Genomic DNA, 20,932 nt, shown 5'->3' with positions numbered 1-20,932 from the left:
GATGTACAACTCGTTTTGGTGTCTCATTTCTCTCTGAAACCTCTACCAATTGTTCCATTTGTCTTGACACTATATTCACGTTCGTACCACTATTTTAATTTTTTTGTACTAACTCTCTATTGTCAATGTATAATATTCATTACTCTTTCCTGGAACTGGTAAAGCATCTGGGTTCATGATCGGTTCCATTCTTACTACTTCATCTCTATTTATTTACATTTTGAATCTGACTCACAACCTCAGGCGATCTATTTATATGCCCTTCAATCTGAATCAAAGGAGCACTTGGTGAAATGCTTGAAGCACTTGCACACATATTTGTATTAATCTGTTCCTCTTGATATGGTGGAGGTCTGTTCATTGATAATTCATTCAGGAAATCCTCATCAAACTCATCTGTACTATTATTCAGATTAGCATCCTTCTCTTGTGGTTCAATGTTTTTCTTTTTCCACTTATTCTTTCCTTCCTTAGTCGTCTCAACTTCTCTAACTAGATACATCCTAGTTCCTTCCACAGTATCTCTCCTCCACAATTTCTTTCGAGCATCCCATTTTACTTCAGAATACCTACTCCCTGTATCTCTTCTATTGTCTGTCCCTTTCTCTTTCATATGCTTTGTAATCCCACTTATCAAGAGCTTCGTACTGCTTAGGTCTTGGATTTGTACTCAAATTATTCATTCCTCGCCTCAGATTTTCTAGAATCAAGGTATTAAAGTACCATTTGCTGGAAATGCCAAATTACCATCTTGTTCCGTATATTTCATCCAATTCTCTAACCAGGTACAAGTATGTTATCCCCTTTTTATTGCCATAAATGATGCAGGCGTACCTTTTGGGAGCTATAGAAACTCCTTCTCTAATCACTATTGGGTGATCTTTGCTAAACAATGTCTTCAACAATTTAAATATCTTTGTGTTTAAATCTGTAAGTATATATCAGTAAATGAATCTACAAACTACCTTCCGTGTCATGTTCTCTAGTTCCAATCAGTTATTTTACGCTGTCCAGTCTTAGCGCGGCTCACACCAACTAACCTATAGCAGCGCAGCACTTTTTGGTGACGTGTACTTGCCACTGACCAATACCAGTGCAACTTTTTGTTATGTCGGTATCACTCCTTCTACTGACCGTCGCTTTACAAAATCAGCGTCAATGTCTTTTGAAGTCTTTTAATGAATAATTACGAACTACATAAACAGAGCTTGTCTGCTCCACTAAATGAAATACAAAAGTATTTTCACATATTCCAAGAAATCTTTACACTCCAGCACAACCTCGACCAGTGCGATTATGCTCTCTTACAAGTGGATAATTCTCGGAACTTCCCCAGTTGTGCTTTCTGAAGTGACCCAAATAAACCTCCACTACTTCATTCAACAAAGTTACCTGTGCAGTAACTTTCAGTTCGAAGACCGCCTAGTACCGCATCAACAGCAGACAACGCACATTAATCTTAGTGTATGCCACACTAAGACACCCTTAGCCTTATCCCGGGATCTCAGGCCAACGAAGGGCCCGCCAATTCCATTGAGGTTCAACAAACCTCAACGTGGCATAAAGGTACGAACTTAGATGTATCATAAACTGTTTAAATCTGTCCTGTCTCTAACTTCTGCCTCTTCATTAACTAGTATTTTAGTCTAAACTAACCATCCGATGCAACTACCAAAAACTGATGCAGCGGAAGCGTTGGGGGAATTTTGTCAGTTTACCTATCCACAGCAACCACTATACCATAATCAGAAGCGTGACTCTACTGATGGGCCCATAAGTCACTATCACACATTTAGCAATTTCAAAGGTCCTCCGATGGATCTTTGGTAGAGCAAAAAGGGACTAAATAATGAAAGGCAATGCTATTTCTCCACAAGGACCTATAATGAAGAAATAAGCTAAATGTATGTCATTGTAAACACTTCCAAATAACTCTAACTCCGCAATAAAGTCAAACACTATTCTTTTCTATTAGTTTTCTTGTTATTTCATAATATGAATTGTAAAAAACAAATACAATACAACTAGAATGTCATAAACCAGTTCATAGAATACAGAATAGGATCGCAATAATCATCACAGATCATTCAATAAACATCAGAATATCAGGTATAGAGGAGTGAGAAAGAGAAAAACATCAGCGAAACAATAGCTCACTTACAAGTTGAAATACTAATGCACAGTGTGCAATTAGTTCAAAAGGCTAACCCCACGGCCGTTTGGGTTTAGCAAGGTAGCACCACCAGCCGGTAATGTGCAAAGTCTCCAGGAACTTCTCTTAGGAACTGCAGGATCTGCTAGCCAGAGAATCGGGAATTAGCACGACATGCAGAAACACGAACGCAGGACAGATCATCATTAAGTCTCACAGGAATCTTTATAGTACGCTACTTCCTTTCCTTGACTTAAATGTTGCTTTCTCTCTCATCAGCAAGCCTCTATTGGTTATTCACGATGGTCCGACCACCTTCTGACAGTGACTTTACTATTCTTTCTAAATGCTCTTTGTCTAAGAATTGTACAACTTCCAAGAGAGGAAGAAGGAAGGTCCTAGATACATTTGTACACTAAATCTGGTAATAGTTGCATTCATGCCATCTACAACCCTCGCCTAGACAGGAAAGAACTCTAAAGACTTTTAGGAGCAGGCTAAATATTTATACTTTTGAGGAAGCGTGTGTGTATTGAAATTCAGGGGCACGGAAAGCACATCCCCTAGCAATTCTTGAGGCCTACAATATTTTAACAAAACAGAGAATTTCTAAAAGCGTACACTACTTTCTCGAAGAATAGAAGCAGATTATTTTTGTAGTTTATTCTTCTGCAGTTAGGAGGACAGAATAACATTGTTAGCATTATTCTCATTATGTTCAACTAAGAAAATCAACTTTTGTTCCTTGAGCACGTTTCACGTGTTGTGCACTCTCCTAATAAATATTAGTAAAACCCACACGTTTTGTTAATAAACATGCACTGGATGAATTTTATTGAGCATATTTTATTTTTCAAAAAACTTGCTCCATCACTGTCTAGAGGAGACTGAGTTCCAAGAGGGTTTGCTGGCACTCAGCTTCCAAGCAAAGATGTCCAGGTTATTTTTGTCAAAGGCAGCAGGGCCCCCAACCCAAGGATGGCACAGATGAAAGTCCTAGCTCTTTTCTTAGAAGACGCGTCAAGGAAGCAAAGCTTTGGACTGAGTTTGAAAGCAGTATTTGTAGCCTGCCATGCAAGTGTGTAATCTGGAGCCTTCTTGAAGCATGTCCTGTCAATTAAAATGCTGTTTCCACCAGGGGACTGGGACAGGAAATAGAAGGTTGAGTAAACAAACACATTAGGCCCTGGAACCTTCCTGACTATTACGTGTGCTTCCTGTCAATTAGATGGCTGTCTCTGGAATTGGAGGCTTTTGAATTAGATGGCAGCACAGCTGAAGAAATAAACCCCAAAAATACCCTAGTCGCCCCCCCAAAAAAAGTGTGTGCGCGCGTGTGTTTTTGTTTGTTTTCGTTCCAAAAGCCTGTGACGCTAGGGACGCCCAGCCTCATGGGTTGGGGCTGGTCAGGGTGCGTCAAACACCTAAATATTCCAAAAGAAAATGCACTAATTGAGTGCTATGAAAACAGGCTCACCAGACGTGCTTCAGTGAAAGTTCTTTTATTCAGGGCAAGGATGATAGCATGACGCGTTTCGAATTCTATGAGCCTTAATCGTATGCAAACATAAATGGCAGATTGTTTTGATCTTTTTAAAACGTAGCTCCAAACAGTGAGTAGGGACCAGGATACCCATACATTATGATGTTTAAAATTGCAGTGAATAAATTGTTACAAAGTTTTTGTAAGTGAGTGTTTTATCGTTTCTTGCGCAGATCAATCCTTTAAAATTACACAACTTTGCATACTCCATTTTGCCACTGTCTTTATTTATTCTGTACGCTTCTCACAATTATCAGGACAACAACGTCTATGATGCATTACGCTTACTTGCTTTTCCATTTCCCAATCCTTCACTGTTTCGTGTTACACTAACTGTTGCTTTTCCATTTCCCAATCCTTCACTGTTTCGTGTTACACTAACTGTTCCAATATGCTTCTTTTAAGCCTTTTAAAGTTCTAGTTCCATACGTGGCTAAGTCATTTGTCTTCAGTCTAATATCACAGAGCTATCGCTCCCATTCAAAACTCAGTTCTCACATTGGTTTGTAACGTGCATTTTTCCTGTGTTCCAATCAGCTTGACGTGCAAGGGTAGAATACCCTGACAAACCCTGGCCAATCTAGAAAGTTTTCCAAGTAGGGGCGGGCCTTTCAACTGTGGCCCTGCCATGCACACTATGTCCCCGTCCTAAATTTCCGCCGGTGGGCTCCCTTTTTCCATATAATCCAGAAGCCTGTGATGCCAGGGATGCCCAGCCTCTCTGGTGGGCCTGTCAGTGTGCCTCAAACACCTAAGTATTCCAAATGAAAAAATGCACTAATTGAGTGTTGTGAAAACAGGCTCACCAGACGTGCTTCGGTGAAAGTTCTTTATTCTGGGCGAATTTGATAGCATGACGGGTCACTACTCCTACGAGCCTCCATCATATGCAAACATTAATGGTAGACTTGTTTGATCTTTTTAAAATGTTGCTCCAAACAGTGAGTAAGGGCCAGGATGCCCATTCGTTATGATGTTTAAAGTGGCAGTGAATCAATTGTTACAAAGTTTTTGTCAAGTCTATTGCAGGGAGACAAGTGAGTAAGAGTGGCAGCTGGGTTGTCGACAGTTAATGCATAGTGATGTAGTGTTCTTTAAAGAGGTGACTCTTCAACTCTTTCCTAAATTGGAGCAGTGTTAGGGCGTTTTTTATGGATATGGGGATGTTTCTGGGTGCATCGATGGATAAGGCCCTCTGTCTTGTTTTTAATTTTACACTTTGTCTGCAGTCTGATGGTGTCCTGGCTGTGGATTTGCCGAGAACCACTAGAGCTGGTGAGCTTGTCTTCAGGATAAGTGCGGTACTCTTTTGGATGCCTTTTAAATGAAGCCGCTGGTTTAGATGATGCTGCGGGCTGGCAAGGGAAGCCAATGGTGTTGCATCAGGACGGGGCAATATGATCCTATTTCTTTAGGATCTGGATGTAATGTGGTTTAGCATTTAATATCCCCCTAAGGCATGCCAGTTTGGAGTCTGGGAGATCATGGAGTAGGGCATTACCGCCAACCTTATGCAAGAGAGCAAGGGCTTGAACAGCAGCTAGCACTTTTCTGGAAGAAGCTATTTGACTTTTTTTTTTTTTTAAGTGAGGTGGTACCAGGCTGTCTGTGCTTTTTAGTAGTGTGTTCCCTGAGTATTGGAGTCCAGTGTGAATTCAAGTGGCTTGGCATTCAGTGAAAGTTGGAATACGAAGCTGCCAAGGTTCATGTAATTGAACCAGGCTTTTAGTGTATCTTGTTTGTTACTCTTGGCAAATAACAGAAATTCTATCTTGGTTGGGTTGAGCTTCAGGTAGGCGCTGGGCATCCAGGTCTGGATGATGTGCATGCAGTGTTTCAAGTGTTGGATGTCTGTAATATAGGAGACTTTGAAGTAGAGTTGTGTGCCTTTGGCATATTAGCAAATCTTGATGCTGTTGTCTGGAAGTATACCAAACTTCTCCATGTAAAGGCCTTTGATGACAGGAGACAGTCTGGAATCCTGCTTGTGTCATTTGGGAGGGTGGGAGGAGAACCAGTGAAGGAGATTGCAAATCATTACCATTCGAGACTCCAGGATGCGTATGAGGCTTGGATGAACGACTGTGTCCAAGGCAGCTTAGAGTCTCGGCAATATCAGCAGGCAGGGGTAATCTTCATCTGTAGTCAAGAAAGCGACATTACAGGCCAAGAAAAATTGACCTGTATGTCTAGTGACTTGAATAATTTACACAACCTAACTGTAATGCACTTGACCCATAAATTTGTCTCGAATTGTATGATCTTAGCTAATTTTTTATTTCAGTCTCCTTTGACTTCATTGTCACTTATGAGTACATCTTCAAATATGTGAGTTCAGCATGTCTGCTGTACAAAAACACGCTTTTGCTTGATTGAATAGACTAAAGGTTCTCCATGTATAAAAAGAATCTAGCCCACATATAGGGTACACTAGTGCCTACTAGTTCAGTAATAGCATTGTCATCAGGGCGGCAGCAGAAAAGGTTCTGAGTTCATATTTAGAAACTCACTCTCTTAATAAATCTATTACTAAAGCAATATCTGGTAACGCACTGTCATTTATAAACCGTACATAATCCATTGAAATGGCCACAAACCTTCCCACTGATAAAACTATATGGCAAACCCACAAAAGGTGAACGGGTGCAATGCTTGCAATAAGTCTAACCACTGGCAATCGCTCATGGTAGCACTCCACTCATCGTTCTATTGCCCACAATGCATTTTAATCCAACCATATGCAAATTAGTCTTGACCCTGCCTCAACCGGAACAATTGCCATCGGGATAGCATGGGCCAGGTTAACAAACTCCCTTTACTGTTGAGGGACCAGCAGTCTCCTGGATGCCCCTGTTTTGGGGTCCCTTGGCTGGCTGAACAGGACCCCTCCTCCTAGTATACCTTATGGGTTCAACTGGTATTCTGTTGTGCCTGTTTAACAGCTAACTGTTGCTGGCTTTCTACAGTAGGACATGTCCTTTTGTCCATTGCTCAGATCCTCCCTAAAGGAACACCTTTAGGTGTTCCTTTAGATGTTGGCGGACTCCTCTTGCAGAGGTAACTGTGAGAGCAGTGGGCATCATCCTATAAAGGCAAAACTGGATACCTTGTGCACTGAATGTCTTTATCCTTTGTTGCAACCACAATTCAGTTGTCATTTTTAGGTCTCGCCTGAGACAGCGCTTTAGCGCTGTTCTGGCGAGACTTATAGTAAGCGACTTTTGGAAGTGGAAACGAGTGCATTTCAGGCCGCCAACTACAGTGCATGTGCTCCGGGCGCGCGCACCATTTGGCAGCCTGAAAGCATTCGTTTTCTTTCACTTTCGCGGCCGCACGGCCGCCCGCGAAAAGTGCTCACCATTTGCCAGCCTGCATTGCCTCTCTCCCCTACCCCCTCCCTTATCCCACTTCCTGCTTGTTGTTCTTGTTTTATTCTGTCTTTATTTCTAGAGCGTCCGTTGCTGCCCACGTCGGTGGCCTGCATATGTACCTGGGTGCTGTTGTGTGAGCAAAGTGTGAATATTCATCTGCCGATCCTGGGTGACTTTGGATAATTTTTTCTCGTTGTTTAAATGCCAAAAATAAGCTGTCCCCCTGGGCAGACTTCACCGTAATTAACAGCTGTCACACGACTAAGAGCGGCGACCCACCCCGAATCCTCGCAGGCTTTTGCACTCGCCTGTGAACATGGGGGCTGTGTTTGTCTTGACACTGCCAGCTCACCATGGGTAGCGTGACCAAATGCTCGCCAGTCCTGCAATCGACCTGGAACCGGGCAATGTAGCTTCTTCCTTGCTCCGGAGTAGCTGTGGCGTCCTTACAAATGATAATCTAACGCGCGATAGTGCTGACTGCTGCATGCAACGTCGATAACGCCAGAAGTAGAAGCCTTCAGTGCAGGGGGCAGTGGGGGTAGGGTGAGGCTATGAGTGCACTATCGGCAGAGCATGGCGGTTATCCCTGCCGATCCCCTGTAAATAGTTTAGATCAGTGTGTTTTTAACCAGTCTGTGTGTATTTTAAAGGAACAAATTTGCTGTGAATGATCTATTAGACTATTGCAGGCTTTTTCATAAATCTGTGAAACTTTGTCTTGTTTCCAATGTTAATTAATGAATTCAGACTCTTATCCTTCTGCGGGCAAGAATATGAACCCACCTGACTTCTTAGTCATTACTATAGATTTGACAACACTTTGAAGTGGGTGCGATTGGCAGTGCTCAGGCACAGCGTGGGAGGTGCAGGATAATTATCATAGTGGCTGTCTTGAAACTCGCGGGTGACAAATGTCCACCTACGGATGTCACAGCAGTGGGAACAGTTTCCGGCTACAGCAAGGCCTGCTAATGCTGCAGTTTTTCTCGTTCTAAACTTTGCGAACTTCGCAGTTACAAAAAATACAAAGTTGCGAGTTGCTCACCTTTACACTATCATTACTGTAAAACTAAACATTCCTCTACACAAAGGTTTGTAAAAGCTTACTAGTGCATTGCACTTATGTCTACTTGATATGTCAGCAAGCATGCTAGTTTATCTCTAAATACATGTGAAGGGTATGACTCCCAAACGCTGCAAACAGTCCCTGATAAGGAACGTTTTTATTTTTGTTTCTGGAAAATGTTCCATTTTCGTAAGCGTGTAACAAGCTATTGCAGCTCGCTGGTTGCCAGAGTGCCACTCAATTTCATCCAAGCATACTTACGTCCGGGGATGTCAAGCCTTCTGATGAAGTTGAAAATGGAAGATTATATGTTGGATGAGCAGCGAAAATGTACACGTATGGTAGCACAAAAGAGCATTACAAATTCTGATAGTTTGTATGCTGTGGGAAGAGAAGGCTCCATTGGATTTTAAACGTACACACTGAATTTACATGTGAAGTTCAATGGATGATTGAGGTGGTACATGACGTATAATAGCACTCTTATCACACGGAAGAAAACATTGAAGAATATGTGAAGATGATTGCACACTATATGGTAAACATCAAGTTTCTCTTCATTGATACATGCTGGGGCAGAATGTAAGTTATTGCAATATATTTTACAATAAAATTGCTTACCATTTTTATTTCACTAGGAAACAGAAATAGGCACCAGATTTCTAAAGAGAGTGGATTGGAAAAGCCACGCGGTTTGACATCACCAAGCCTGTATTTTTTAATGTACTTTTTTTTATTTAAATGTGTAAAAGTGCTAAAAAAAAGTCAAATGCGTCCCTATTAAAACAAGCATTTGCAATGCGAGAGGTCTCGCATTTGCAAAATTTTAAGCTATTGGCATTGTAAATGACAAGGCCTTTAATTTATCTATTTTCAAAACCAACACATAGATAAAAATTCTGTCATTTACAATGCCAGTAGCTCAAAGTCTCGCAAATGCGAGACCTATTGCATTGCAAATGCTTGTTTATTTTTACCACTGTCAGTTATTTTATCAAAAATATAAGCAGTAACTGTCTTTATTCATCATTACTGTATGTGAATTAACGTTTGTTTCTTTCATTTGTTTTTCAGATGTGTGCTCTTGGCACGATTTTGCTTCCAATACGAGCCATATTTATTGCTGTAATTGTGCTGCTAACATGGCCGTTTTCAGTTGTTGCCTCTTGTGGTTATGTTAGCGATGGGTCTCGGCCAAACGCACGATGGCGAAGGTAAACGTCTGTTGTTGTACGTAACATTCTATTGCTAGGATTGAACTGTTTTACCTAATGATTGCTTCTTGTTTGAGTCCTTTTTAGGTCTTGCGACCTGCATTGCACTGCGCAGCAGTGCTCGCGCAGGCGAGAGGCCTTTTGTCCGGGGTTCAGAAAGGAACCCATTTCTACGCAATTGGCCTTTGCGTGCGTCTTATTGTGAAAGACTGCACGCAATTGGCCAGAGGCAGGCGCATTGCTCCGCCCATGGCCTATTGGTGTCTATTACGCGCTTGGTGCGCGTAATAGACACCAGTAGGCCATGGCTCGCAGTGGCGCGCGTGCACCACACGTGGGCTTTTTTTTTTTTTTCAAGCGGAAGTGAAAGCTAACACTTTCCTTGCCGCTTGTTTTTACTTTTGGTGTGCATGGACCCGGTGGATATGTGTACGTGCTTTGCATGTCTATTGTCAGTCACTCAGTGGAAAGGTATGGCTGTAGTAGCGGGGGGCTCCGCAGCGTGTCTGCCGGCAGTGAGTAGGGTGCATGAGTCCTCTTTTACGCAACAACCCTCACGTTTCGTGACTTCAAAAATACGGCGTGTCTGCTTGTTTCATATGATTATGGGAAGAATTGATCTGGTAACTAAACTGCACTCTTCAGAACCAGAGATCCGGGCTTTCAAATTGGTTGCTTCTGCTCTGCGTTGTGTGATCCTGCCCAAATAACCCAAGTGTCTTCCTCTGGCCCGCGGCTCTTGCCTGTCAAAAATAAACAAGAGTGCCTCTATGCATTATGTAAAGTTTGCATTGTCTGTTATCCATGAAAAACACAATTATAGTTATTAAAAAATGTAATGCTGATAGGTGATGAGCGTTACACGCGGTAGGTTGTATATGAGGCGCACTTGTTTACAAGTTGGATTCTGAACCAAACCGACACACCGGTGTTTGCTGGCCATTTACTTAACCCTGAGATGTCTCAGTTTCAGTTATTTGTTTGATGCTGGGACGGTTCTTGCACGGTGCTTCAATCAGATCGTGTGTGTCTCCGTGAGTATTTATGGGTGTTCGTGTGGTGACAGGTGTATGTGCCTGATGCGTTCTTAAAGAAAGAGCGACATTATTTAAGGTGCTTTTATTTCTGAGAGTGAAGAAAAGGGAGGACCAGTAAAATAAAATATTTGCCCTAGATCACACAATTTAGTTAACCAGGAAGCCGCGATGAAAGCAGGCTTTCTGGTTTAAAATTATTATTGAAGTATCCTGTAACCTGACCCCTTTTCATGCGATGGATCGGGTAGATTGTGGAAAGAGGCAACCTAATATAATCTAACGGGAGCTATGACTTAAATTAAACTCTCGTCCGATGTGAGAGATTTGCCATGCATGAGGTGTATAACTCTCGGCAAAAGAGAGAATGCACTTCCATAGAGGTTTTCCCTACATTCAACTACATAGTGATTTATTATCTGAACCATAAGACAGCACTCCACCACCCGCTCTTGGGGTATTTCCCATCCTGCATGTTCCGAAATACTCCATCAGCCGCAGTTCGCCATGTTGGAGGCTCCAGCAAAACTGCACATGAACACGATAGGGGCAGGGGAGCAGAGCAAGCACAGTCCCGCCTCCACTCCTTGATTGGGCGTTAGCCCGGTGACTGGTTGGCTGAGCTGCTCTGTCCGTTAGTGCGTCTCCATAGGACAGTGTGCGAGTGTGAGGTGAGTCTGTGCTGCTGGGGACTCGTGTGTGCTTCTGTTTAAAGACATGTAAAGTGTGTGCGCTGTTGCATGGTACCCTTACGGAAATGGGCGAGGTTTGGAGGGGTCTGTCGTGGGGCGATTGAAGCTGGGGAGCAGGGGCCTCTCATACCAGGGCAGCTATGTCAGGTTGCATTCCAGTGGGGGCATAGTTGGCCTTAGGGGTCTCCTATGGTGCTTTACAGGGGCTCTGCAGGTTAGTCTATTCGAATTTTGGGGTGGGGTGACCCGGCAGAGTAGACTTGTTCGCAGAGGCTGGACCTTATGCAACAACATTGTGATATCTGTTTGCAAGCCTGGGGGCCAAACTGGACTTTATAAGATTCCTATGCAGTTCCAAGCTGTAGAAGCGGTTTGAGGTGTGTGACGTGGGAACACGCAGCATGAGAGTTATGGCTGTTTGCAAATCAGACTATGGCTTTCACCTCATAGGTCTCCCTGGGACCCATATGTGATTTCAACAGGATAGGATTATCTTGAGAATTTGAATGTGAGTACTATGAGCTCAGGAAGCGTTCTTGTCATTGCCTTTTCCATTCCTCATGGCCACAGTGTAGCACGGTAGATTTAACAAAAGAGCTGTGGATTGGCTGTTTTATGGTCTCTAGAGAAGTTGGAAAGGGGGGGGGATAGAGGTGCATGCCTATGCGAGGGTGTTGCATTGGCGTTAGTGTGAGGAACAGGGTACATAGAGTCTTGTGGCAGTGTTTTCTAACTAAACACAAGGACTGGTGTGGGCTTAAGTCTTAGGGAGAGGAAATGCATGGTGGGCTGGGTTTGGGATGGTGGTCACTATGCAGCATATCTGTAGTTGGTGTCAGCTGTTTTAACTCCTAGTGTCCGGAGCAGGCTGACCATTGACTTTACTAATGCTCTGCATTATTACAGTAAAGTATGAACAATTGTTAGCCTGTCACATGCAACTAAATGTATATTATAATGTGTAATTCACATACCTTAAATGATAAAAATGCTTTGTTCAGCTGGGAAAGCTCAGTCGGTTAATGCTATCACTTCAGACTTCTCTTTGAATAGTAAGAGGGTCAGTCATTTTTAGTTTTAGATAGCGCAAACTAGTTCTGCAGTGCACAAGATACTATGCCTGACCTGGTGGGTTCATACTTGTGTATGTTCACAGGTTGGTGGTGTTTGGGTAGAGCTTTCGTTTTAGCTCTCCGGAGGTAACATTGTGGGACCAGGTGCAAAATGTCTTTTTAAGATAAGCTTGCAGTTTTGTCCTATCACTGAAAGTTGGTCGGTTGGGGGGAGTAGTGTCTGGGACGTCCTCTAAACAAACATTTGCAATGTAATAGGTCTCTCACTTTTGCGAGAGTTTAAGCTATTAGCATTGTAAATGACAATGCTTTTTTATTTATGTTTTAAAAAACAAAACATAAATAAAAGGCATTGCCATTTACAATGCCAATAGCTCAAACCCGCGTAAATGCGAGACCTATTGCATTGCAAATGCTTGTTTTTTCTGCAGGGAGGCATTGGTATCTCTGTTGCAACATGATTTCTCTGCCTTGCTTGTAATGTTTGTACCTTCTTGTTCTGACAAATAGCTCTTAGAGGGAAGGGCACTTACCGCTGCATTTAGTTAACCCCATTTCCTGAGGTACTAAAGGCACCCGCAGGTAATAACTCAAGATACTGAGACATTGAAACATCCCAAAATTGCAGGGTAGCGGGAACAGTGATTGGCATGCACATTAATTCCACGAGTCACATACAGTCTTGCATGCTGAGACTCTCATAGAGCATGCAGTTAATCTGAAAAATAACTGGAACTGTTAGCCTTGTGTATTTTTAAAAAATTCATTTTATTGTTTGCACAATAACAAAAAAAACATAACTGATACAGTTGTAACAGTATTACCCACAAGAAGAACCCAGGACTACATTGTCACTGAAAAGCTTGACCAGATTGTATCCCCTCCACCACAACTTTTGAACTGCTGTCGTACTTGTCTGTAAATCTGCTTTTACTGCTAATTACTCACATCTTGCGAAAATGTGTAGGTATGATAACGGGTTCAGTGTTTACACCTGCTTTACCATATGTTTTCACCTTATACTTTAGCATGGCCTAAGTGATAAACTTATACTGTAGTATCTACACTACGTGCCATAAAGGTGTTTATAGACCATGTCATTTTGCACTGTATTTGTCGAATCCTCTACTTAAGGTGCAAGTGGTTCAGGTGCTGTGCATTTTTTTGCCCCGAAAGGCTTCACAAAAGCAGTGTTTTGTCTGCCTTTGCTCTTTGACCCTGTGCTCTTTTCAAGGACTGAAATCAATTTGATGGCTGGATGTGAGGTAGAAACAAATAATTTCACAATGGGTTTGTTTGGTGTTCTGATGGTACAGGACAGACAGATCACATATATCTATATGGTATGAGCTACGAATCCCCAAAGGGGAGGAGCTGAGATGTTTTTCAAAGATGAGCAATGGAAAGGGGTCATCGAGGGGCAGAGTGCAGAAGTAGTGCAAGGGTGATAAATAAAACTGTCTCCAAGGGTCAAAGTAGACTTTATTCAATGAACCTCTGGGATAGTTTGACAGTAGGACTAGGGATTAAACAAATCTATCCCTATCAAGGGTCAACATGTTTCTGCACATATATGGTCCCTTAACGGGGTTCTGAGGCATTTGTCAGGATCGCAAAAGTTATTTATTTACTCTAAATAGACTTGTGATAGTGAGAAAAAATTAAATAAATATACTGGCCACCACCGATCAAGGCGGCCAGGATAGAGATGACCCGTATTATTCTGGGAACACCGTCTTTCTGAAAGTGAAAATAAAAAAACAATGGTCATAGTTCAATTATCACAGTGTACAGGGATTTCAAATGGGATTTTAATTCCATCAATAGCGAGTATCTATTTAACCTCTTCAATAATTAAGTTAAATGAGAAATGGTATGACTTCCCTTAGTAGTACATAATTGGTCTTACCTAATGATAAGAAAAGTAGGGTCCACTTGGCGCGTCTTGTGGTGCCCAACTGTAAGTGCAAAGTGCAACACTAGCAGACAATACATACAATACTGTGGGGAATCACCAACTCTAGGATATATTGTGTCTAGGTCTAATCAGGATGTATATCTGATGAGGTGTAGTCTATTGAAATATCGGCAGGGATGTTGTACAAACCACAATCAAAAGGCATCAACATCCTGTTATATTGTAGGTATATAGAGCAGCACATATGTACGTGTGTGACACCACGTGTGTGCGTTTGCAAGACAAACTCTCCCTGATGTCTAGATCTAGTCAAGATGCATATCTGGTAAGGTGTAATCTATTGAAATATCCGCAGAGATTTTATCGCCTTGATTAAAGTCATCAATATCCTGTCAATATTGTGTGTAAGTAAATCTTGCGTAAGTATGTGCTTGTGTATGACACCATGTATGTGCAAGACAAAAGCGAGAGTGTGTCATAGTGCCCAGCTAAATCCAAATGTAATGTGTACAAATTTGCTAAATATTGCTACGAGCCCAAAGTGGGCTTGTCAGCCCCATATTGGCATGTCGGGGAAAACGTCGACTAGCGTGACCTTGCAGCGCAATGTGAGGTGAGAAAGGGCAGTTTAGGTGCCTTTAATACCTTACACTTGACCATGGCCTTTCTGCTTGCTAGTATTGCATGAAGATGAAGCCTAGAGCCCTTGGGGGAGAATAGATGAAGTTGTTTACAAAACATTCCAAAATGATTGCTGTCAAGTGGCTACCTCCTGTTTAATACATTCACTTTTCATGACTTTTTAACATAGGTCTACATTCTACGACTTGTAGGTTCACTTTTCTCCTTAATATGGATTAAAAAAAAAAACAGAATATGCAGTGGCTTTAACAAAAAAAAGTTAGGTCCAACTTGAAGGGAGTCTCTCCCACCCGGAAGCCATTTTCAGTATCTTGGCTACTGACTTGCATTGACGCCACACACAGTTACCGCATTATGGCTGGCACTGGCTCTGTTGACTCTGTCTGAGAATTTATAGAGGGATGTCCAAAGCTACTGGACCCTCTGGTGCCAAGAGAAACCATGCAGTATCTGGTGCCGGCATCCCCTACGCAGGTGCACAATGAGGGAGAATATGGAAAGCCTTTAATCCCCATTTTCTTTCTAGGTCTTATCCTTTATTGTATCCTTTTAGATTTGCTGTTCAATTTCTCTCTCTCTCTCTCTCTCTCTCTCTCTCTCTCTTTCTCTCTTTCTCTCTTTCTCTTTCTCTTTCATTCCTTCTCCCTCCCCCCCCCCCCCCTTCTATCACCTCTGCAGCAATGGCAACTGTCCAAACCACTACCCTCATCGCCTCCCATTTAATAGCTCCCATCTGTGTCAATCCCCAGTCGATGTAAAGTACCCGGTCAATGCAGTCCTTATTGTTGTGGCAAACACAACCTCTTGTAGGGCCTTCTTTCACATCCTCCACATGGGGATTTGAGATAGATTTTGAATGTTAGGATTCGTGGGGAGCAGTCTGAGAAAATTGTGCTCATATATTATATTCCAGTGCAGCCGGAGTATAGCTTATGACTAATAAAAAATAAAAAGTCTAGCCCACTGTGTTCCAAACTGTATAGAGCCACAACCCGCTTTTTAATACTACAAGCGTTCGCGGCCCACCTAGCTTTAATGGGCACGTGGAGCGTGATTTTTTTTATTTACTGTTATTAAAGCATCATGTGGTAGGGCATTGTGCTGATCCAAGGCCTTATTCGAAGAACTGTCTGCACTATTCACCAGCCTCATCGCAACCACTACCCACCGCCTACTAGCAGGTATCTTTACCCTCTGTGGATAATTGTGTGGTTTCATGTACCTTTCTATGTTAAAATATTTGTGTAAATAAACAACACTTAAAAAGTGCACCAGTCATTCTTAGCCTGATCTATGTAATATACGTGACATGATATACGTCCATGAACGACCTATAACATGTCACTTATGATTGGAATGCCACAGATGGATGCTTTGGGAATTTTCAAAGATTGGTGTGTTTTGAAGCCATTTTATAGCCATAAAGAAACGTCTGCCTAACTCACATAATTTTAGTGACTCCAGTACTTTATGGATAAACACTACTTATTAAATAGTTCGACTGAGTTAATGCACAATACAGGCAAGTTGATTTTGAAACTTGTTCTCGAAATATTTTGTGGTTTTCCAAGACTAAGAATAAGTAGTTATTAAAATATTTATCCTTGTGGCCGATTCTAGAGACACATTCAGTGCCGAAAAACATGCTTAATCCAGAGACTTCAGTACAATGTACATTTTCTTAACAAAGTTTTTCTACAATAGTAATTGACCTTTGCAATCAATCATCGAATTTATAAGGACCTGACCGGAAATCTGTGATTCTAATTTTGAAAGCTAAAGCTGTACCGCAATCGCTCATTTGTTTCTATTTTTGCGTTTCAGGAAACTAATTGAATGCACTGTTGGACCTTTGAGCCGATGCCTTTTCTTTGTGATGGGGTTTAATGTTAAAGTTAAAGGCCGACGGGCAACTTCTAAAGAAGCACCGATTTTTGTCGTAGCGCCTCACTCAACTTACTTTGATGCAATAGCCTGGACTGTAGCTGGAATGCCTTCATCTGTGTCCAGGTCTGAAAACATATCCATCCCACTGTTGGGTAGTAAGTATTTAAAACTATTTTCTATTATAGTACTCTGAGAGCCAGGTCTCTGTAGAACATAACATCCAGATCATAATCAAGACATAGGATTCCAATAAGATGTTGATGGGTAACTTCTGATCATACCTCACAGAACATTGCCTTCAGGCATGTGGTGTTCTTTTGGAATGCAAAGTTACTACTCTGTTGTCCAGTGTGATAGTGGAGTAGCCCTTCCTTTTTTAATTTGACCTCTGTGCCCTGGCTTAAGAGGTGATTAGTTAGAGCCAGAGATTTGTTCAGTTCTAGAGTATAATTTAGGATCTTTACTTACTTTGTTTCCTATGTTTGATGTGAATGGTGCAGAGTTTGTGACCGTGGGTGTGGATGGGCAAAGTAGGCCTTGCCGTTTGCGCACTGCTGGCACACTGGCTACACAGGCTAGGAGCAACATCCATTTTCTGTCTTACTTGCTCATAGAAATTGGAGTGCGTGAATTAGACGTTTCAAAATGGCTGTTGTGTTAAAAATAGAAAAAAGACTTCCCCCACTTCACTCGCAATGTTTGCAAATTTGACCCTATCGTCCGATTAAAAGATCAGGAGAAAAGCAGGGATAAAAACATTCCTTAAATTCCAGGCTTGGCAACAGTAGCGTTAAAGTATATGCCGAATTTGTGCAAATGGTAATGTTAGTGCCGCATATGGCAGCAAAGTCCTATCTTACAAGGAAGGTTATAAGTATTATGGCAGTCTAATTCAGGAAAGTCATGAATCAAAACCTTTTCTCACCTTCAATAGCTCCAGTCCAACTTCACACGCCCTGGGCATTGTGCAGTTCCAGCATGAATATTTTACTTCTCTGGAGGGTGCATCCTCCACTTTCACTCCCCACTCACAAAGGCCTCCCAGGCCTTGATTTGCATTCCACAGGGTGCAGGTCCTCACAGGCCAGCCCCTAACCCAGCCCCAAGTCTCAGCCAATTACAGACAGTCCAAATGCCTGAGGGCAGACTTAAAGAAGGGCTCTCGGAGGCCACAGTTTGTACCTTTAAAGTACATAAAACGGGCTGACTGAAAGCTTTTCACCTTACTATTAGAAACTTGCATCTTACATGTCCAAATATTTGATTTTGTTTACATTCTGCCAAGTCTGCATGCAGGCAGGATACCAGTAGTACATGCTTTTCTGACCACATGGGGCATTTTTCAGCAACAACGGCAATAAAGTTGCCTTTATTTATTTATTACCGGCATTGGCTTGCAATGTTCAATTACTGGTAAAATACGAGTCAGGTTGCAACTCTAATTTATGTGTATAGTTGTAAATTGTGGTGCAATTTGAAAAGTATTTACTCTGCCAAAACTATTGATGGGACATTGTTAGACCCAGCAATTTCCGGCTGGCTGCGATGCCTCCGAGTCAGTCAGAATCCACAATCCTAGATAGGAAAAGTATGATAAACGTGTCCAATAACTTGTGCTCACCCTTGGGTAGCTTGGCACCGAGCAGTCAGGCTTATCCTCAGGGTCCAAGTATAAAGTATTGGCACAGCACCACCCTCGCAACACACTGCGTACGCCACAAAAGACTCCACACCATATGTATAAAACACTGGTATTAGTATTACACACACCTTTGAAATAAAAACAAGACGCACATTTTAGATGCACATTACAGTTGTATGCAATTGTCAAACGTTCCCATTAGCAGAACAGCAAGAACACATATGCACTAATCAGAGGTCTCCATACAACACAAGATTCCCCAATGTTGCGTACCACCAACAGTTGCAATCGTCAATCAATCACAGATTTTTGACTATGCCTTATGTCCCAGCCCCTCAGTCACTCAACCACTCCAGCCAATGCTACACGTTGACCCCGCTGGCGCCCCGTTGATGAGATTGTCGGAACCACCTAAAACAGAAGGAAACAGTTATTTAGTTTCGTCCATCCGGATTAGACTTTCAGGCGCCCAGTGACACCTGCACGAGTGCAGGATTGATCTCCGCCGTAGACAAAAGGTTGTGACCCAGGAAGCTGGTGGTCTTCCAAGTCTTGAGAAATTTCCCCTCAAGCGGAGGAGCGAGCTGCCGTAGCTACCGACAGCCAGCCGTAGGTGCCCACAAGGAAACCCCTCTGATCTGTCATGATGTTCTCCACATCAAAGTACCTTGTGGTGTGGGTCCAGGTAGAGGGAACCAGCGACTTCAGACCGAGGCTGCAATGCCAGGCACTGCCGTCCTCCCGAACTGGATGACAAATACAGTCTCAGCACAGGTCCCCCAACACCCCTATGACACCACACACTCTGGAGTGCAACCTAGTGTAGGTCCTCTGCTTGTAAGCATGGGTTCCTCAGACACTGCAAGTTTCCCATGCGCTTCTCACGTCCTGGCACCTCAGGTGGGCTTCTGATCTTCACTGGCACGCTCCTCTGCACAGTGTGATGACGTACATCAGAATGATCCTTGTACCAGTCGACGATCACTTCCACCCATTTCCGCCGCACCCTGTGCGGGGCTTATGATCTTGTGGAAACTGGGAGATCCTTTGTGTCCCTTGGATCTCGTGGACAGGAGGCCAGCCAACCAGCCCTTGGAGAGTACCTAGTGGCCCGGGCCATGACAATTGTCACTTGGCTGCAGGCCAGCAACGTCCAGGCAAATCCGCCAATTGAGAGTCTCTTTTCTGGAGCACAATGAGCTCCAGGCCACCACAAGTCGGTGGCTAATCCAGTTGCAGTCCCTCCTGCCCTAATGATTCCTAGTGTCAATGTCCCAGCGGTATACCAGCGTAGTATGATTCCAAAAGCGTCTCTAACTTTAGAGGCCAGAGCCCCAGTAGTTATAGCCACAATGGCCTTTGAAGATGCATCAGTTCAAAAGGACCACCATTGTAATGCACAGGCCCTCTCTAAATGTTGTCCTGTCTGCCATCCTACCCCTGGAGGTCTGATCGCTATCGATAGTGCGGCCAAGTCCCATCCTCTTGAAATCCAGGTCTCAATTCCAACCCGCGTAACTGTCCCAGAAAGGCCCTTAAAAGTCAGAGGTCTGCAGTTTCTCTTGAGCCCCTAGTTTATGGCCTTCTATCAGGAATGCACAGATGTAGCTGTTGCCTGAACGCACATATGTGATTTGGTGACAGGCCATAGGCACACAGAGCCATGAGAATCGAAATGCCCACTTTCCAAAAGTGATATTTCTAATTCAGTAATGTTGAATCTTCTCGCACTACCGAAGAGGATTTGCCAGTACAAACTCATTGATATAAAGCACTATACTGCTACCATTCTGCATGTAGGAAATACTACGTAATAGCCTTTACCTACCTTCCTCCATGCTAATCCAATGTGTGAAGCAGGCCCTGTTGTAACGAACACACCACCCAGTAGCACTCACGACCGCACCCTGTCCCCAGGGAGAACTCTGATATAGCAAGTGACATGCAGAAGCTTGGCACGTAGCTTTTCAACTGGCAAGCTGAGTAACAGTAATTTGCACACACAAGCCCCACCAGGGCAACCTGTGGCACGATCGATGAGTTGCCTCCGTGGATGGCTGGCACAACCAGAGCTGCAGGCCCACAGAGGTGCATTCGAGATACATGCCCTGGGTATATCTCTTACCCCTAGACAAGGGACTTACAGTTGACTCAAAGCAGCCAATTGTGTATACACCAATTGCCAGTATGTATATGACAAGCACAATGCTTTGGCACTAAATGGCAGTGTCAAAAGCGCTCAAAGTCCTAAGCCAGCAAAGCAGGTCTAAACATGAGGTTAGCAGCCAACAAGGCTAGGGGAGACCACGCCAAAAGACGCCAGGTCTACAGGCTTCTTTTCTGGTCTTAGTTATTATAGTTATGCAAATTTATTTTAGATATTGCAATTGGTTGAGAAAATGGTTATCAAATATGAATTTGCTTCTTACACACTAAATGTAGTTGTTTCTATTTTTGCAAAGGAGTACTCCAGGCTGTTGAGCCAGTGCTGGTTTCTCGAAAAGATTCAGACTCCAGAAAGAACACATTAAACGAGATACAAAAACGTGCCAACTCTGGAGGGAAGTGGCCGCAGGTGAGCAGTTCAATTTGTTATAGAGCTGAGAGAACTGGAAACTTCAAATTTTTTTAAACAGATTTTGTTTTTTTCCATTAAATATCATTTATCAAAGCCACATTCAGTTCCTTTGATGCT

General features: G+C 42.8%; 1 protein-coding gene across 2 annotated transcripts in view; it reads left to right on the top strand.

Annotated features, from left to right (window-relative positions):
* LPCAT2 (lysophosphatidylcholine acyltransferase 2) overlaps nucleotides 1–20,932 on the top strand; it is a 211,308-nt gene that overhangs the window by 21,953 nt on the left and 168,423 nt on the right. For both annotated transcript variants that reach the window (XR_014971930.1, XM_085636920.1), the window contains exons 2-4: nucleotides 9,210–9,349; nucleotides 16,533–16,750; nucleotides 20,700–20,812. Coding sequence is in view for 1 of the 2 variants with exons in the window: in XM_085636920.1 (XP_085493046.1) it covers nucleotides 9,210–9,349; nucleotides 16,533–16,750; nucleotides 20,700–20,812 (471 nt within the window). In the remaining variant the exon portion in view is untranslated. The remainder of the gene's footprint in view (nucleotides 1–9,209; nucleotides 9,350–16,532; nucleotides 16,751–20,699; nucleotides 20,813–20,932) is intronic.

Source organism: Triturus cristatus, chromosome 12 (genome assembly GCF_964204655.1).
Source record: "Triturus cristatus chromosome 12, aTriCri1.1, whole genome shotgun sequence".
NCBI lineage: Eukaryota > Metazoa > Chordata > Amphibia > Caudata > Salamandridae > Triturus > Triturus cristatus.
This window is presented reverse-complemented; position numbering and strand designations above follow the sequence as displayed.